Source organism: Phyllobates terribilis, unplaced genomic scaffold (assembly GCF_046119375.1).
Source record: "Phyllobates terribilis strain yellow unplaced genomic scaffold, ASM4611937v1 Scaffold_5__5_contigs__length_657084704, whole genome shotgun sequence".
NCBI lineage: Eukaryota > Metazoa > Chordata > Amphibia > Anura > Dendrobatidae > Phyllobates > Phyllobates terribilis.
In genome coordinates this window covers 413,811,307-413,830,151 of record NW_027362765.1, presented here as the reverse complement: position 1 = coordinate 413,830,151, position 18,845 = coordinate 413,811,307, and the positions used below count along the sequence as shown (strand labels likewise).

The 18,845-nt window shown below is 42.9% G+C and overlaps 1 protein-coding gene across 1 annotated transcript in view; it reads left to right on the top strand.

Moving 5' to 3' along the window:
- LOC141273387 (alpha-1-macroglobulin-like) overlaps nucleotides 1–18,845 on the top strand; it is a 352,694-nt gene that overhangs the window by 198,978 nt on the left and 134,871 nt on the right. The window contains exons 3-9 of the mRNA XM_073685148.1: nucleotides 4,072–4,228; nucleotides 5,606–5,658; nucleotides 9,527–9,547; nucleotides 9,812–9,968; nucleotides 15,099–15,183; nucleotides 17,935–18,061; nucleotides 18,667–18,781. Of these exons, the coding sequence (XP_073541249.1) occupies nucleotides 4,072–4,228; nucleotides 5,606–5,658; nucleotides 9,527–9,547; nucleotides 9,812–9,968; nucleotides 15,099–15,183; nucleotides 17,935–18,061; nucleotides 18,667–18,781 (715 nt within the window). The remainder of the gene's footprint in view (nucleotides 1–4,071; nucleotides 4,229–5,605; nucleotides 5,659–9,526; nucleotides 9,548–9,811; nucleotides 9,969–15,098; nucleotides 15,184–17,934; nucleotides 18,062–18,666; nucleotides 18,782–18,845) is intronic.

Below are 18,845 nucleotides of genomic sequence, written 5' to 3'. Positions count from 1 at the left end.
AATAGTGTCGGTCGTTTTCTAAATGTAAAAAGTTATTGAAAAAGTATTGCATGTTCTTGAATTGTCTTTTGCTTTGTTCCAGCCAGAGGACGTGCTGTGGTTTACCAGGGGGGAATGTAGTGCCCCGAGGGTTCGGTTGCTACAGGGGTATTGCACCTCGGCCAGAGGTGTGATATTCCACTCCCAGGTAAGGATGGAGTGTGGACCAGGGCTCAGTTAGCTGCATACACCACACACACCCCATTTCCGGGGGACAGCCCGACGGTGCTCCCATTGATATATATGCAGGCACAACTGACTATGTCCCTGGCTGGAGTGGGGAGAGGGGAGGAAAACCGAGTGGTGTAGGAGCAGAAAGGGGACGGTTTCTGGAGCATAGGAAGGAGCTCATTGGTTGCAGGTCACCTGAGCTCAGACACAGAGAAGCAGATAAAATGTGGGGGCCATCTTAGGAGGGGGTTCAGTACAGTGGAGAGCTGACAGGGAGCAGAGGCTCTGTAGGAGCTCTGCTCAGAAAGCAGGCCTAGAGAAGAGGCCAGGGCCAGACTGGAGGAGAGGAGAAGGAACAGGAAAGAAGGAGAAGAGACAGAGAAGCAGAAGGGCTCAGAAACAAGAAGGCAGAAGGGACCCCAAGAGCCCATGAGATATCGGGTGAAGGGTCAGGCAGAATAAGGGTACCAGATCCCAAGTTGGTGGAGGTAAATTATCACTCAGCCAAAGACCGGAGGTCGTGATCATCTATTGGTGCGACCCCCCCGCCAAACCTACTAGGAAGGCACCATATAGGATAGCGGGAAACGGGGCCCACGTTTGCCCGAATAGATCCGCGGCAGCTGGACAGAAGTTTGGTCATTGGTGGGGCATGAGCCAGAGAAAGGACAGAAGGGAGTCCTGTGCCATACTCGTGAATTGCCTGAGGGTTGACCGAGCCCCTCACCTGGTGGACGCAGCACGGCTTGGGCAGTCATTACCGGCGGAAGTGACTTGGATATCAACTGTGAGTAAAAGACCCTGGACTGCAACACGTCTCTGTGTTTCTTACCGCGCCAGCACTAACGGTACTGGGACGCCCTCCACCACAACCCCCACCATCTACGCTCACTGCCCTGGGGCTGCACTCCTCCCGTGGGGAGTTATACTATTCTCTGCTGCACCCACAACACCAGCCTCGGCGGTCTGCCTTGCAGCGGCGGTTCATCCTGACCGCAATCCACGGGTGGCGTAGTCGGACATTCATAACTCTACAAATAGACTGCCACAGCATTTGGTCTGACTACCGTGAGCCACGGGATCGGGTTGCCACTACTACCCCCAGCATCGCATAAGAGCCCGGTTCCGGGTACCCCACGGCCCAGGGGGCGAGTCATGAACAGAACAGTCAAAGGGCTGGAAACATTGGCGCATCACCGGTGAATTGGGGGAGTTCGATGCCTAATGGCACCACAATCTCCCCTACCCAACATGTCGATTTTAACAATGGTGGAAAAGGGTGTCATCAGCTCTCTGTTTTACCATCCAGCCTGTGCATCTGAGACTCAGCTCAGCAGGCGTGATGGCATCACTAGATTGTGCCTGCTGCATGCAGCCTCATTTCATGCACAGACCTGAGAAGCGTATCCGGGAAATTGGACTAGGTGAGTAGTTTTTTGTCTTTTCATTGTCAGCCAGTACTTGTAGGGCAAAAACTGAAGGACCATCATATTGTGTGGGGGGACTGCACTGTGAGGGATCATACTGTTAGAGTGTATGTGTCTATATCATACTATTTGGAGTGCTGTGGGGCCATCATTTTGTGTGTGAGAGGGCTGGGAGGACACCATACTGTGTGGGGTACTGTGTGGGCCATCATAGTGTGTGAGGGGACAGTACTGTGGGGAATCATACTGTTTGGGGAGCGGTAGGTGCCATCATATCATTTGGGGAAAGGGCTGTGATGAATCATACTGTTTGGGGGGCTATGTGGTCATCATAATGTGTGGGGGACTGTACTGTAGAGATCATAGTGTTTGGGGGACATCATACTGTATGTGAAGGACTGTGGGGATCATCATACTGAGTCAGGGGCTGTGGTGGACATCATACTGTGTGGAGAGCTGTTGGGGCATCAAGCTTTGTGTGGGGACTATGAAGGCTATAACATTGTTTGAGAGGCTTTGGGAGCATTATAATGTGTGTGTGGGATGGCTGTGGGGGCATCATACTGTGTGTGTGGGTTTTCGGGACATCATACTGTGTGGATGAACTGTGTTGGCATCACACTGTGTGGGGCAGCTATAGATCAAGGTACAAAGGCTGATAACAGGAGTATATGATTTATAAACTTTAGAAAAAGCAGTAGATTATATGGTTTTAATTCACTGCTACTGGTAAGAATACAGGTTACAATAAGCCCTAATGTAACTTGTATTAGCAGAGAGTTAACTTACTTAATTCTGCCCAATATTCAGTGATAAAATTAACATTAATATATAATAATCAAAAATAATAATAATGATTATTATAATATCTTCATCATAATATTAGTATTGAGCAGAATTAATTTCATCCTATTAGTGCGGGACCCCACAACAGTCACAGTCTCTGATGCAGCCCCTTGAGAAAATTAATCCCCCTCCCCGATCTCTAGGGTAAGGTACATGACTTACCTTATAATATGATAGGAAATGGTGTTTATTTAAAAAAAAAATTAATCTTCGGGGTTAACTACTGGACTCCATTTATTTTAGTAAAACCATGTAGAGTATTAAATATAGGAGTCGGAACCATTTATGGTATTTAACCCCTTCCCACAGCAGTCAATTTTTTTGGGGTGATTTCCTTTTTCGCTCCTCTTCCTCCAATAGTCATTACTTTTTCCTTCACCATAGCCACATTAGGACTTGATTTTTGCAGATTTTGTTGTAGTTTTGAATGACACAATTCAATGTGTTGGAAAATTGGAAAAAATAATTAAAATGTAGTGAAATGGTGAAAAAAACAACACAATTCTACCATTATTTTAGGAGGTTTATTTTTACAGTGTTCACTGTGCAGATAAAATTTCCTGACCAAAGTTTAATAATATTTTTTGGGGGGGTAAAAAAATCAGAAATGTCTAAAAAAATTATTAAATAAATTGTTTTGTGTCACCATTTGTCAGAAACTTGTAACTTTTTTATTTTTTCATCTATGAACCTATGTTGTTTTTTTTGCATGGCAACTAGGGATAAGTGAACCCGAACTTAAAAGCTTGGGGTCTGTACCGGATACTTAATGTCCAGGGCTAAACTCCGAACGTGGACTTCTCCCAGAAGTCCGTTTTAATGTTTGGAGTTCTGGGGGAAGTCCGGGATGAGAGAAGAAGAGGGAGTTTTTCCAGCTCCAAAGTTTGGGTCTCCATTATTTTCAATGGGGTTCAGGTTCTGGTTCAAGCTCAGGTACAGTTCTGGTACCCGAACTGAACTTATGACTGAAGTTCGGGTCGGGTACCAGAACCCAAACTTCCATGGGTCCGTTCATCCCTAGTGGCAACCTGTAATTTTTATTGGTGCCATTGTTGGGTACATGCAAAGTTTTGCATTTTATTGTAATTTTTGAGGGAAATGCATTAAACGAAAAACAATAATTCTGGTTTGTATATTTTCTTTACAACATTTACCATGCAGGTTAATTTTAGATTTTAATCAATTGTACTTCTCCGGATATGGCGATGCCAAATATATTCATTTATTTTATTTTTGATATTTTTAAATGAGGAAAAGGGGAGGAAATCAATATTTTATTTTTCTCACTTTAATTGCTTAGTCCTGAACCTGCTGCTGATAACTGCTGTCGAGCCCACTGGAAGTACACAGAGCCAGAGGAGAGCACCACAGCGCCATACACTCTGTAGTGGCTGTTCTTTGGTACTGCAGCTCAGCTTCCATTGACTTCAATATAATTTGAAATTCCCCCTTCGGAGGAATTAACCCTTGTAACTTGTTAAGTCATTAAAAATGCACATGGTTGTACTGTATTGTCTCAAAATAATCAATTTTCTCTAATAGGCCCATGAAACAATGACACAAGAATTGATTTTCCATTTCCCCTCAGGTTCCTATAATAAAAGAACCTGCTTCAACCTGGTTACTCCACGTGATGGCACAAGGAAAGGACGTCAATGTGGATGAGAGTAAGAACGTTACCCTCGTACAGCTGCACAAGTGCATTATCCAAACCGATAAAATAACCTACAAACCAGGGGAAACAGGTAATATCCTACATACATCACTATTTGTTTTTGGAAAAGATTTTGTCTTTTTTTTTTTCATCCTAAAAAGATTTTGAAAACTGCCAGGTGGAAAAAAAAAAGGAAACCTCTCCAAACAATATCAAGTCCAAAGGCTAAAAACCAAAATACTATGGGGAAAAAAAATCTTTCATTACTCTTCAAAAACTTTTCAAAACTTTTCTAAACCTCTTCAGGAAAAGAAAAACTCCCCAAAAAAGTAACATTTCCATTTGAAAAACTGATCATTTTTGAATGCCTCAATAAACTCAGTATGAACCGAACCCAACCAAAAGTATAACCTACAGAAGCTTGAAAGCAGAAAAAGAAGTTTATACCTTTAGGTCATGTGTACACTAAAGTTTTTCAAGCAGAAACTACTATGTCCACATGGCTTTTTTTGAGGTTTAGGAAAAGAAACTGTGTGGAAACTAAGCAAAAACTGCCTATGTGCATATGGAGACTTTTTGCTGAGTTTTTTTTAGAAGACACTTAGCAGAACCTCCAAGTTTTTGAGGAGATTTGCATTTAGGCCACATTCACACATTCAGTATTTGGTCAGTATTTTACATCAGTATTTGTAAGCCAAAACCAGGAGTGGGTGATAAATACAGAAGTGGTGACGTGTTTCTATTATACTTTTCCTCTAACTGTTCCACTCCTGGTTTTGGCTTACAAATACTGATGTAAAATACTGACCAAATACTGACCGTGTGAATGTGGCCTTATGATCAGGATTTGAAAAGTTTCATCTCCAAAAGCACATCAAAAACTCTGTGAGAACAAAATCATTCTCCTCAAAAATGCAAAACTTCTCAAAAACTTGGAGTTTTTGCTCAGTTTCTTCTCCAAGAGATCAGCAAAAAAGACTCAGTGTGCCTTTGGGCCAGATTAATCATTGCATTTTCTCATATTTTTTTTGCATCTTATTTTCTTTTCCTTTTTTTGCATGAATTACTCTCAGTGACTTTTTGATTTGCGACAAATTCATCAATAGATTTGCACCATTTTAAAGCTGTCTTTTGTCGTTTAGTTCATTTTCTGATTTTTACGTCAATGTGGCTTTTCTGGATATTTTCGGCTGATTTGATATAGCGATGCTTATGTAAAAATAAATGAAAAAGTTATGGCTGTTAAAACTATGTATGTAGAAAGGGCTATAAAAAATATTTGTTGGCTATCTGGCGGGCAGCACGGTGGCTCAGTGGGTAGTACTGTTAATTTGCAGCGCTGGGATCCTGGGTTGTAATCCCACCAATCTATCAACATGTGAGTGTTATATGTGTGTGTGTATTTAATCTGAGAGACAGAAAAATATAAAGTTTAATTACTGATCTTTCTCTTTCTTTCCCATTGTAGTGAAGTTTCGTCTCTTGTCTATTGACAACCATTTTCATGCTACAGATAAAACAGTAGGTGTTTTATTCATTACCATGTGAGGCTTCACAGAAAAATGTGAACATATCTGTCTAGAGACTATATCATTTCGATTATTCTTGTTGCTGGGCATAACTTCAAGAGTAAGAGATAGGGGGCTACTGATATCGTACAGGATTAGAAAAACATGGATGCTTTTTTTCCTAGAAACAGCGCCACACCTGGGCTGTACCTGGTATTGCAAATCAGATCTTTAAAGGGGTCAAACGGTAGGATTCTGAATTTTTGTCACGGGTGTGTCAGAAGTGACAGACAGTCGCAATGCAGTTGGTTGCAGGAGATCTCTAAGTTTGGCATTACAGACATTTTCTTAGAGGCTCTCTCTAGGACCCAGCGGCTACCTCCCTCTGGCTAATTAACTCCCTGGTCTGGGTGTATAAATACCTGCTGTGTACAGAGGGAGGTGTCGGCGATATTCATAATTCCTTGTGAGACTTCAGCAAGAGCAGTACTTCCGCCTCTCTGGAGCTTGAGGCCGAATTCGCATTTGTATGTAGTCGTCTTAAAGCTAAGCGATTTCCCCTGTTTGTCCTTCTTTTTTGTCTTTAGAGTTCAGTGGAGATCGACTAGTACTCATCTCCTCCCTTCCCTAGCCTGAGTCTAGCGCCAGGGAAAGTCAGGGCGAGGCACGCGTGCAGTGATTTGTTAAGAGCCAATATAGGGACGGTAGTTAAGACAGGATGACACTAGACAAGACTAGGAGGTCTCCACTCCCCCCCTTTCCCTAGTGTCTGGGCTCCCTTTCCCTCTGTATTGCACTGTCTTTCCCACACCCTGCGTGACAATTTTATTGTGTAATGTGTCATCAGCTTATCTGGTTGTGATCTACGGTATTGTTCATCCTGAGCTTACAGGTTGAGTTCTCATTTCTGGACAGACAGTGTGAGAGGTGGGAAAGTCTAGCAGAGCTGAAAGTGTTATGGGAGGAGGAGAGCTGATAGAAGGGTTTGCCATGGACACAGCTACCCATCGACTTTATCTGAAAGGTGTGAGTCATCTGTGCTCTATACTCAGCACTGTCTAATCATGCAGGAGGTTAGACCAGGAGATCAGCTCTTTATCCTTACATCTCACACACTGAGAAACCTAAGCTATGGTGGGGTGTGTTCTCTCTCTAAGATGTTGCTGAGTGCCTATGATTGGTCAGCATCATGCAGGGAGAAGAACACACCCCCAGTGAAAACTATCTGATAACACCCACTTGGACTTAAAAAAGTTAACTTATTATGTGCCAATACTTTGATTGCTAATATTTCTGCAACGGAAAGGTGAAATAAAAAAAACAAATGAACATGTTTTATTCCGCACTGCACCCACTATTATGTTGTACGTACAGTTCAAGATGTGCAGTACACAACCGTGGCCACTTTTGTTTTGATGGTGTAAGGTGCCCCAGCGAGGTAGTCGTGGGCGAGCTGTAGCCCCCTCTCGCTCTGGCACCCTACAGACAATACGTGTCCTCCCTCTGATGTGTGGCTGTGTATGTGGGGCTTTCCACTTACTTCAAACCATCCGATCGCGGCTGTCTCCAGGCATTTCTCTTCTGGGACCAGGGCAGCAATAAATTCAGAGGACACGAGGTTCTTAACCATAACTTGAACTTTACTTGGGGAAGAGGAATATGTACAATATTTACAGGCAGATATAATGGATAAGGCCCGACAGGTTATCATCTCTCTCACAGGCGCTGGTAACTCCTTCAGCCCTGGTTCCCTATTTAAGTGAAGCATCTCTGTGACTCTAATCTTCTGGCCCAAGAGACTCTTCTGAAATACCAACAGTGATCAGGATCCGATATCTCTCCCCCACGTCTTAGCCTGGGGTCCTATTTATCTTCCTCTGTTTCCTGCAGACTAGAAGTGCCCCGGGTCCTCACTACCTTTGATGAGTTTCTCCGGCCGGCTAACAGGACTCTTGCTCTTGCGTAGGGAGACTTTCACACTGGTGATGATCCCACTGTCTGAGGGTATGGAGCTCTCGTCTACCCTAGCAGCCAATATATATTCAGGCTGCCTGTATGGTTCTCTGTCCTATCTCTTAATGAAGAATCACTTCCTGATTCTGGAAACTAAACAGAGATTTTCCTAATGTGCCCACCCTCAGTGAGCTGTCATCACACAGCATTAACTCATCACTGTCTGTAACACTGCTAGCAGACTCAACCTGACATCTGCACCCAGGACAGTGGCTTCTTGTGGCTGTTTTCAGGTACTGCAGCCCACAAGAAATTATGCCAGAAACAAGCTCTATGTCACTCAAGGCTTGATCAGGGCACTAAGTTCCCCCTCTACTCTACTGACTGGACCACTAAAGCTAACCCCTTAGCTTGGTCTACCAACAGTTCAGAGAGGTCTGACTTCAGGAACGCTTCCTTTAACTATCTCAGTGCCAAGGGAAGGCTACACCCTTCCCCACTATTACATTCCCCGACACTTTAATGTTGGTCGTCCCCAACCACACTAAACAATCAACACAGATCAGCAGCTATGACATTATATCACATTACTAGATTTACTAAAACATTTTAGTATACGACTGGTCCTGAAAAACGTGTTCTTGAATGGGAGACCGGCCCTTCTCGGTTAAGGGCCCCGGAACAGCAGCTCAGGACAGTCCATTATCAACTTTTCAAAACTTTCTCAGGAGTACCGGTCCTTCTTGGTAAGGACCCTGGAAACACAGTGTCCATGTCCATATTTTTAAGACAGGCCAACACCTCAATAGCCCCCAATCTCCTTCAAGGGCTGCATTCTGAGGCACACAGTCACAGGTAACACCCTGTGAGTCTCTTTCTTCTTGGCCCTAGCGGGGGTCACCGGTTCTTCCCGCTAGGCCGCAAGTCTCTTAGATTTGGAGGATATCCATCCTCAAGGTGTGCCTCAGCATTTTAAATTCCAGCAGAAAAAGGCACAACAAGCGTAATAAAAGAAAAATAAAAAGTAAAAACAAAAAGAGCAGCTCTCCTGGGCACACAACTTTGGTGCTGCTTAAGGCCTTCCTGGCCTGGGAGGTAGGGGAACAGTCTGTATGGTTCTCTGTCCTATCTCTTAATGAAGAATCACTTCCTGATTCTGGAAACTAAACAGAGATTTTCCTAATGTGCCCACCCTCAGTGAGCTGTCATCACACAGCATTAACTCATCACTGTCTGTAACACTGCTAGCAGACTCAACCTGACATCTGCACCCAGGACAGTGGCATCTTGTGGCTGTTTTCAGGTACTGCAGCCCACAAGGAATTATGCCAGGAACAAGCTCTATGTCACTCAAGGTTTGATCAGGGCACTAAGTTCCCCCTCTACTCTACTGACTGGACCACTAAAGCTAACCCCTTAGCTTGGTCTACCAACAGTTCAGAGAGGTCTGACTTCAGGAACGCTTCCTTTAACTATCTCAGTGCCAAGGGAAGGCTTCGCCCTTCCCCACTATTACAATGGAGCTGCTATTTTCATCTGAGAACTTCTGGCCACCATCAGCAACAGCTAATTGGCCGGAGTGCTAGGTGTTGCACCCCCACTGATCAGATATTGATATCTTAAGGGTAGGCCTCCTGTAAATGCATGCATTAAGGTATTTTTGCAACCGGGTTTCATTAAGACTTAACATTTTTGAAAATTGCCTTCTGTGTGGCACTATATCTGGCTGCTGAAAGATTTAACTGAGAATCCATCAAGTGAGCTACTTCTAATAGGAGACTTTTAACCTCCTAAGTTAAAAAAAAAAACAAACAAACAACAAGTTAACAAGATTCAATATTGCAATGCTATTATTACCATAATAAATAGAGGAATCAGGGACTGCTGAGTTCAATGTGTTAATGAGTCTCTACTTTTTTTCTTTTCAGTTTCCTTTGGTTGAAATAACAGTAAGTGCAACATAATCACATTATAACTCTATTTCCTATCAGCAACTTGTGCAAATTAGAGAACAAAGATAATTTATTTGTATTGGATGTACAGTAAGTTCTTAGCTTGTGGATTATGTACTCCAAGGGGTTGAGGAGTATATGTTAGGACCCTTAGGGTTAGGTCCTCACACGGTGCTCTTCTGGTGCTTATTTTAGTCAGCATAGTGTAATATTATTGGGGTGAATTTGATATAATTTGATCATTTATTTTATTTTCTACAGGACCCAGATAAGCACCGTATCACACAATGGCTGGATGTATCTACTAATTATGGATTTTTGGACTTTAGCTTCCATTTGGCCAAAGAGTTATCTCTCGGAGAATATGAAATTAACTCACCTTCTTCCTGCAACAAAAAATTCAAAGTTAAGGAAAATGGTAAATTGTGAAGAAGAATAATCGAAATAAGATATTAGGTTTTTATGCTATGTATTCCACATTTAAAGGATTATTTCCCCATTAGCAAGTTGTCACCTATCTCCAAGAAATTTTTCCTAGAAACTTTATGAATGTCTAAGGGTAAATTTACAAATAGTTTTTGGAATGCATGTTGAGGCAGAAATCCAAATCCACGAGTATTCAAAGAGTATTTGAAGCTATTTTTTATGTGGATTTTGAAGCAAATCCACTTCAAAATCCAAGTTAAAAACTCTGAGTGAACATATCTTAGAAGGAGTACTCGACAGAACCGTGGGCACAAGGCTTTGTGGAGACTTTCAGAAACTTCTCATGAACGTTTTTATAAACAGACCGGACACCTTGTAAAAAAATCACAGCCTGCACTACTTAGATCCATATTAGGCACCAGATTCACCCATTATAAGTCGAGAGGTGGGCAAAAAAATGTGTAAAATATGGCTTACCATCCATATCGCATCTATTTTTTTACAGATACATTGCAATGGTTAACATAGGAAATTGTAATTGGACTTTTAGTATATTTTAAATTGTTGATGTATAAAATGGATATCATATGGGAGTAAAGAAAGGACACAGGGATGACGTACTGGGGGCATATGGATGACACTATGGATGAAAAATCCTCCATTCTTTTCAGATTATTTTGCATGCACTCACCTGAGTGCACCTACTGTATGTAACTATGTAACCTTGTCTTACGCTCATAAAGCTGAGCCCTAATGATCTACAAGGTGGGATCACCAAAAATGTAATGGACTACACTTCTAGAACCCAGACCCCAATTGATCCCCTACTGCTGCCAAATACAAGTCACGCAAATACATGGTCTACTCCATTAATGCCAGTGGATATGATGAATAGAGATGAGCGGTGTTCAACTCGAACTGTTCGCCAATCTCAAATTCAAGCTGTTTTGGGCGGTGTTCGAGTCGTTCGACGAACTCGAACGATTTGCAAAAAATTCGGCTGTTCGAGGTTATGTTCGATAACTGTTCTTGCACCAAAAGCGTAACTGAATTTTTTCACAGTAATACTTTTGAGTTGCTCGGGCGGGAGCTCGGGTCCCCGTCCTGCATGTCTGGCGCTATTTAGAGCACCAATCATGCAGGGATTGTCTGCGACTCACTGTTATGCCGCAGCCATGGTGGTTGTGGCATTACAGTGGTTGCCCAAATCGATGGGAACAGTGCTCACAGTGAAACATGAAAAGCCGGCAATTCAGCAGCGGCATGCACCGGTACCCGACAATTTAGAACAGAAAGAATAGAGCATCACACATAGATTAGATAGATAGAAACATGTCAGTCACATATATAATAAGTACAGTGATAGTGTTGATTACTGTACTTGTCATTTAGCGTTAAAATAAAGGATTTATTTTTAAAAAAATTGGCGTGGGGTTCCCCGTAATTTTAGTCTCTAGCGGAGGTTAAGTAGACGGCTGGGGCAGATGTTTGAAGCCTGGGAAGGGGGTAATACCCACGGAGCTTCCCAGGCTACTAATATCAGCCCCCAGCTGAATACCTAGCCTTTACTATCTATTAAAATGGGGGACCCCCCACAATAAATGATGTGGGGTCCCCCCTATTTTAATAGCTAGCAAAGGCTAGGTAGACAGCTTGGTGCTGATATTAATAGCCCAGGAAGGGTGCCATGAATATTGGCCCCCTCCCAGGCTAGAAGTACCAGCCGTCAGATGCCCCAGAAATGGCGCATCCATAGGATGCGCCAATTCTGGCACTTAGCCTTGCTCTTCCCACTGCCCTGTAGCGGTGGCAGTGGGGTAATAGGGTTGGGATTGATGTCAGCTTATAATGCCAGCTGACATCAAGCCCAGGTTAGTAATGGAGAGGCGTCTATAAGACACCCCCAATACTAACCCCATAGTGAAAGTTAAAAAAAAAACACCAACACCCAGAATAAAGTCCTTTAATTGAAATAAAGACACATTCCTTTATTGTTCTAAATTAAACCCTACTTACCGTATCGCCCATTCCAGCTGAAGCCAACGATCTCCTGCAATAAAAATAAAATAGTAAACCAACCTCATCCTTACCTTTCCATGGTTCCCAGGACAGCTTCAGCTCTGCTACATTGACATGACAGGCTGGATCGTAGCAGAACGCTGCCATCCAGCTTGCCATGCCGCAGACACTGAGAAGCTCCTCAGTGAAGCTCCTCAATGTCTCGCTGTGACGGCATCCAGATGAGCCGAGTTCATGTCCAATGAACTCAGCTCACCTCATGCACGTCACTGACAGCGTGGGAGAATTCTCCTGCGCTCAGCGCTTCAGCAGGAGAATTCTCCCACGCTGGGATGGCATTGAGATGACAGGTTGGATCGCAGCTGAGCGCTGCCATCCAGCATGCCATCCTTCATAGACACTGCAGAGCGCAGGCATGCTTGCGCTCTGCATTGTCTCTGAAGGATGACAAGCTGGATGGCGGCGCTCTGCTGCGATCCAGCCTGTCATCAGAATGCCATCCCAGCGTGGGAGAATTCTCCTGCTCAAGCGGTGATGTCATTTGCCGGCACCGCATGCGCAGGAGAATTCTCCCATGCTGTCAGTGACGTGCATGAGGTGAGCTGAGTTCATTGGACATGAACTCGGCTCATCTGGATGCCGTCACAGCGAGACACAGAGGAGCTTCACTGAGGAGCTTCTCAGTGTCTGCGGCATTGCAAGCTGGATGGCAGCGTTCTGCTATGATCCAGCCTGTCATGTCAATGTAGCAGAGCTGAAGCTGTCCTGGGAACCATGGAAAGGTAAGGTTGGTGGATTATTTTTTTTACTTTTATGGCAGAAGACATTGGCTTCAGCTGGAATGGGCGATACGGTAAGTAGGGTTTAATTTAGAACATTAAAGGAATGTATCTTTATTTCAATTAAAGGACTTTATTCTGGATGCTTGTGTTTTTAACTTTGACAATGGGGTTAGTAATGGGGGTGTCTTAGGCTATGTGCCCACGATGCAGAAATGAAGCAGAAAATTTCTGCAGCATTTCTGCATCTCCCTGGCAGAAAAAAAGCATGCAGATTGTGCATGCGTTTTTCCTGCAGAATACATGCAGATCCACATGCGGATTCACATGCGTTTCCGCATGCAGATTGACAAGGCGATAGCATCACTTGGAAAGTGCTTGACAACTAGGTCACACTATATAAATCCATGCAAACGGCATGGATTTATACAGTGTGAACCGTAAAAATTAAAACAAATAAAGCTATACTCACCCCCGAGGCCCCGGTGTGTGCAGCAGCGCTCGTTCCTGTCTGGTTCCCCGGCTGCCGGCATATCGCGAGACAGAGCGGTGAAGGGCCTGCGGTCACATGACTGTGACGTCACCGCAGGTCCTCAAGTGATGCCGGCATTCAGAGAAAAGCCTTCGGAAAGGTGAGTATAAACTTTATTTGTTATTTTATTCTTTTTTTACAAGTACAATGGTACCCAGGTCTGGATGAGAGTCTCCTCTCCTCCAGAACTGGGTACCATCCGCACATAGAGACGCATAGAAGCCGCTTGTACAAATGTACAGTAGCGGTTTCTATGCGTTTCAATGCAAGTCAATGGCGGGAGTTCCGCTGCGCTTCCGCAAAATTAAATGACATGCTGCGGATTTTTGTACGCAGCATAAACGCTGCGGAAAAATCTGCAGCATGTGCATAGAACATGCGGAATCCCCTTGGGGACCATGGGGTGCGGATTACCTAGTGTTTCACAAGCGTTTCCGCTGCGGAAATTTCGCAGCATAAACGCTTGAAAAACGTTACGTGGGCACCCAGCCTAATAGGCGCCTCTCCATTACTAACCTGGGCTTGATCTCAGCTGGCATTATAAGCTGACATCAACCCCAACCCTATTACCCCACTGCCACCGCTACAGGGCAGTGGGAAGAGCAAGGCTAAGTGCCAGAATTGGCGCATCCTATGGATGCGCCATTTCTGGGGCATCTGACGGCTGGTGCTTCTAGCCTGGGAGGGGGCCAATATTCATGGCACCCTTCCTGAGCTATTAATATCAGCCCACAGCTGTCTGCCTAGCCTTTGCTAGCTATTAAAATAGGGGGGACCCCATGTCATTTTTTTGGGGGGTCTCCCATTTTAATAGCTAGTATAGGCTAGGTATTCAGCTGGGGACTGATATTAGTAGCCTGGGAAGCTTCGTGGGTATTACCCCCTTCCCAGGCTTCAAACATCTGCCCCAGCCGTCTGCTTAACCTCCGCTAGAGACTAAAATTACAAGGAACCCCACGCCAATTTTTTTTTTAATAAATCCTTTATTTTAACACTAAATGACAAGTACAGTAATCAACACTATCACTGTACTTATTATATATGTGACTGACATGTTTCTATCTATCTAATCTATGTGTGATGCTCTATTCTTTCTGTTCTAAATTGTCGGGCACCGGTGTATGCCGCTGCTGAATTGCCGGCTTTTCATGTTTCACTGTGAGCACTGTTCACATCGATTTGGGCAACCACTGTAATGCCACAACCACCATGGCTGTGGCATTACAGAGAGTGGCAGACAATCCCTGCCATTGGTTTTAATGGTGTTCGACGGTGTTCGACGAACCGTTCGACGAATATGCCGGTGCTCGGCGAACCGAACCGAACCCGAACACTATGGGGGTTGCTCAACACTAATGATGAAGACGGTAACTCCCTTAGACTTCAAAAATTGGCGGGAGTTTGATTCAAACTATGTTTGGATCATCAAAAATGTAATGGACTACATTCCACTTCTAGAACCCAGACCCCAACTGACCCCCTACTACAGCCAAATCCAAGGCACACAGATACATGGTCTACTCTAGTGGGTATGATGAAGACGGTAACTGCTTTAGTCTTCACAAAAGAGGACCACCTCCATGCATGGCCACCTCTCGATCCCCTTCTGGGCTAGATGGCATCCCTGACCAGCAAACAGTGATAGAGTAGGGTGGAGATCCTCTAGATCCACAAGATAGTAGACGACCCAGAGCAATTCCCCAGTTTGCCTTCCCTTTGATCCATGCCTGGTTGTGCCCACAAGAAGAAGCAATCCTCATGTGGTAACTCTCATCATTTCTATTCTATTCAGTGCCAAAGAGGTTTGAAGTAAAACTCAACGCCCCATCGACATTTACCCAGGCGGACACATCAATTAACCTGGAAATTTGTGGCAGGTAAGAGTTAAAAAAGTATTACTACATGATTCTTCACACTCTTACCCAATAATAGGTCCCTAAAGTGGCCACTGCATGGCACTAAGTCATAGAAAGTGGATGCAGAGAACCTGTCATCAGGTCAAAAAGTGGCCGGTCTTTGCATCTGCTTGTAACAGCAGTGAGCAAGACACTGGGTGAGAAGGGGACAACTGTTGGTGGAATAGTAAGAAAAAGGAAGAAATACAAATTGACTATCAATCTCACCTCGTGGGGTATCCTTAATCATGAGGAAGGTGAGAGATCAGCCTAAAACTACATGGGGGGAACTTGTTAATGATCTCAAGGCAGCTGGGACCACAGTCACCAAGAAAACTATTGGTAACATATTACGCCTTAAAGGTTTAAAATCCTGCAGTGCCCGCAAGGTCCCCCTGCTCAAGAAGGCACATGTGCAGGCCCGTCTGAAGTTTGCCAATGAACACCTGGATGATTCTGTGAGTTATTGGGAGACGGTGTTTTGGTCAGATGAGACAAAAATTGAGCTCTTTGGCATTAACTCAACTCGCCGTGTTTGGAGGAAGAAGGATGAGTATAACCCAAAGAACATCATCCCAATCGTGAAGCATGGTGGGGGAAACATTATACTTTGTGGGTGCTTTTCTGCAAAGGGGACATGACGACTGCACTGTACTGAAGGAAGATGGATGTGGTCATGTATCATGAGATTTTGGCCAACAACCTCCTTGCCTCAGTAATAGCATTGAAGATCTTCCAGCAAGACAATGACCCAAAACATACAGCCAAGGCAACAAAGGAGTGCCTCAAAAAGAAGCACAGTAAGGTCATGGAGTGGCCTAGCCAGTCTCCAGACCTTAATCCCATAGAAAACTTATGAAGGGAGTTGAAGCTCCGAGTTGCCAAGCGACAGCCTCAAAATCTGAATGATTTAGAGATGATCTGCAAAGAGGAGTGGACCAAAATTCCTCCTGACATGTGCGCAACCCTCATCATCAACGACAAAAACCGTCTGACTGCTGTGCTTGCCAACAAGGGTTTTGCCACCAAGTGTTGTTTGCCAGAGGAATCAAATACTTATTTCTCACTGCAAAATGCAAATAAATGTATCTAATTTATACAATGTGATTTTCTTGATTTTTTTGGGATATTCTATTTCTCAATGTTAAAATTAACCTACCCTTAAAATTATAGACTGTTCATGTCTTTGTCAGTGGGCAAACTTACAAAAACAGTAAGGGATCAAATACTTATTTCCCCCACTGTATGATTAACGTAAAAAAAAAGAATAAAAATAAAGAATCAAAACGTAAGAACAAGTTTTTATCTTTGTTGCACTCCCCACAATAAATGCAATAAAAAGCAATCAATATATCTTATGCACGTCAAAATGAAAATGGTGTTAATAAAATAATTAAGCTCAGCCGACAAAAAAGCAAGTTCTCCATAGACGTAAAAATATAAAAGTTACAGGTCTCAGAAAATGATGACGCAAAACTATTTTTTTTTACAAAGTACTAAATTCTTTTAGACCACAAAAATAGAAACAAAAAATAACCTTCTTAGTTTGGTTTTGCTCTACTGGCGTGAAGAATCATCCTGCCAGATCATATATACTGCATAATGAATAACATAACACGAAACTCAAAGAATCATGGCGGAATTGTGTCACCATTTCACTGCACTTAGAATTTTTTTTCCTGTTATTTTTGATACATTTTATAGTAAAATGAAAGATGTAAATCAAAACTACAACTCGTCCTGTAAAAATCAAGCCATCATATGTATATGTTGTTGGACAAAAAGTTATTGCGATTGGAAAAAAGGAGTAAAAAATGAAAGCGCAAAAAACTGAGAATTTATGTTCATATTTTTCTTCAACCTTTCTCTGTAAGCATTTTTTGGTGTTTTTTGGCATGTGTTTTGTACAATTTTCAGACGTATTTTGATATTCCCTATGCAATGAATAAAATGCTAGCATTTTTTAGGTAAAAGTGCTTATAAACTACTCAAAAAAACATCCCGGTGCCTTGTCAGAGTTTTTTTTTTAACCTTTTCAATAGCTGCTATTGTAAAGTATGGAGCTGACCCTGCTCCCCTTCGTTCACAATGACCCTTGCACAAGCTCACTAGACGCTTCAGGATAAAAATTAGGATCAGGGTCTGTTTTTTGCTGTCAACGTACATGTGTTATTTCCTGACGCTAAATAAGCCCCAGTGGCCAATGTGAAAATTGCAAGATTTACTTATTTTATGTTTTAATACAGATTGTGGATTGTTAAAAAAAAATTCTAAAAATGTTATAATGGTATCTTGCCTTAAAGTTAATAGAAGACCCCTGCATTCAATACTGCTGAAAGACAATTGTAGCTACAGTGCGTTCCTCTCTCCATGGTGGACCAGTTACGCTTCTATATTGAAAAGATAGCGCGCATTGATACCAATACATATCATGTAATGCTTTATTTTTCTTGTGGGAGCGCTGCAGGATAATTAGGCATCATTTGCTAGTTACAGCTGATTGCCAGTGGTCGCAGCATTGGGGCTTCTTACGACCACCTTTTCTGGGGGGGTTTCCATCTAGTACAAAGAAATTTTCCAAAGTGGACAACCTCTTTAAAAGTCATTTTAGGGCAAACCATTGACTGGTTTCATCTGTTTCTTGCTGTAATATATTACAACAATGTAGCATACTACCCAGGTTAGGACAGGAACAGACTGGATGGTGACATAAGTCTTATCCATATTTTCCAGATACACTTATGGAAAGCCCGTACAGGGATCAGTTGACCTTTCTATCTGTGCTAAATATTGGTACTCTGCAGACCCCAACAGCGAAGAATACGAAGGAAACGACTGTATAAAGATAAAGAACCTGAAGGTACATAGACAATTACTAAAGAAACCTCTATGTTTGTATTTGTCTTTTTTTTAAATTACATTTTGCATTTTTGCAATAGGTACATGTTAAAGAGATTTTCCCATCTTCTAAAATTAGTAAAATTTGTAAAGTGCTTGGGAAAACAAACAAGTTTGCAACTTACCTCTTATTAAAAGTCCTCTCCGTTTCCAAGAATGGAGGGATTTTAACTTTATAGTTTAATATTCAATTGCAGTGTAAGTAATTAGGAAGAACTGAATGAATCCCATCCTTGGGTGAAAATGTTCTTTAGTAGAGATGAGCGAACCCGAACTTTTAAGTTCGGGGTTCGTACCGGACAGTTAGTGTAATTTTGTACTTCTTCCGGAAGTCCGTTGCCATATTCGGAAGACCGGGAGGAGAGAGAGAGAATTTTCCAGCTCAAAAGTTTGGATCCTCATTGTTTTCAATGGGGTTAAAGTTCGGGTACCGCTCTGGTACCCGAATCAAACTTTGGAATAAAGTTCGGATCAGGTACCAGAACCCAAACTTTCATGGGTCTGCTCCTCCCTACTCTTTAGTCATCATGTAATTTATTGTATCTTTGAAACTTTTTTTTTTTGCAGACTGACAGCAATGGATGCGTCTTGAAAGATATTAACCTTGGAGTTTTCACTTTCTCAAAATCAATTTTTAACTGGGTTTTAGATATTAAATCATCACTAAGAGAAGATGAGACAGGTAAGAATTTCCGATGGAAGTAGATCCATATCTTTCCTCCACCTTTTCTATTGGGCTAGGGTTA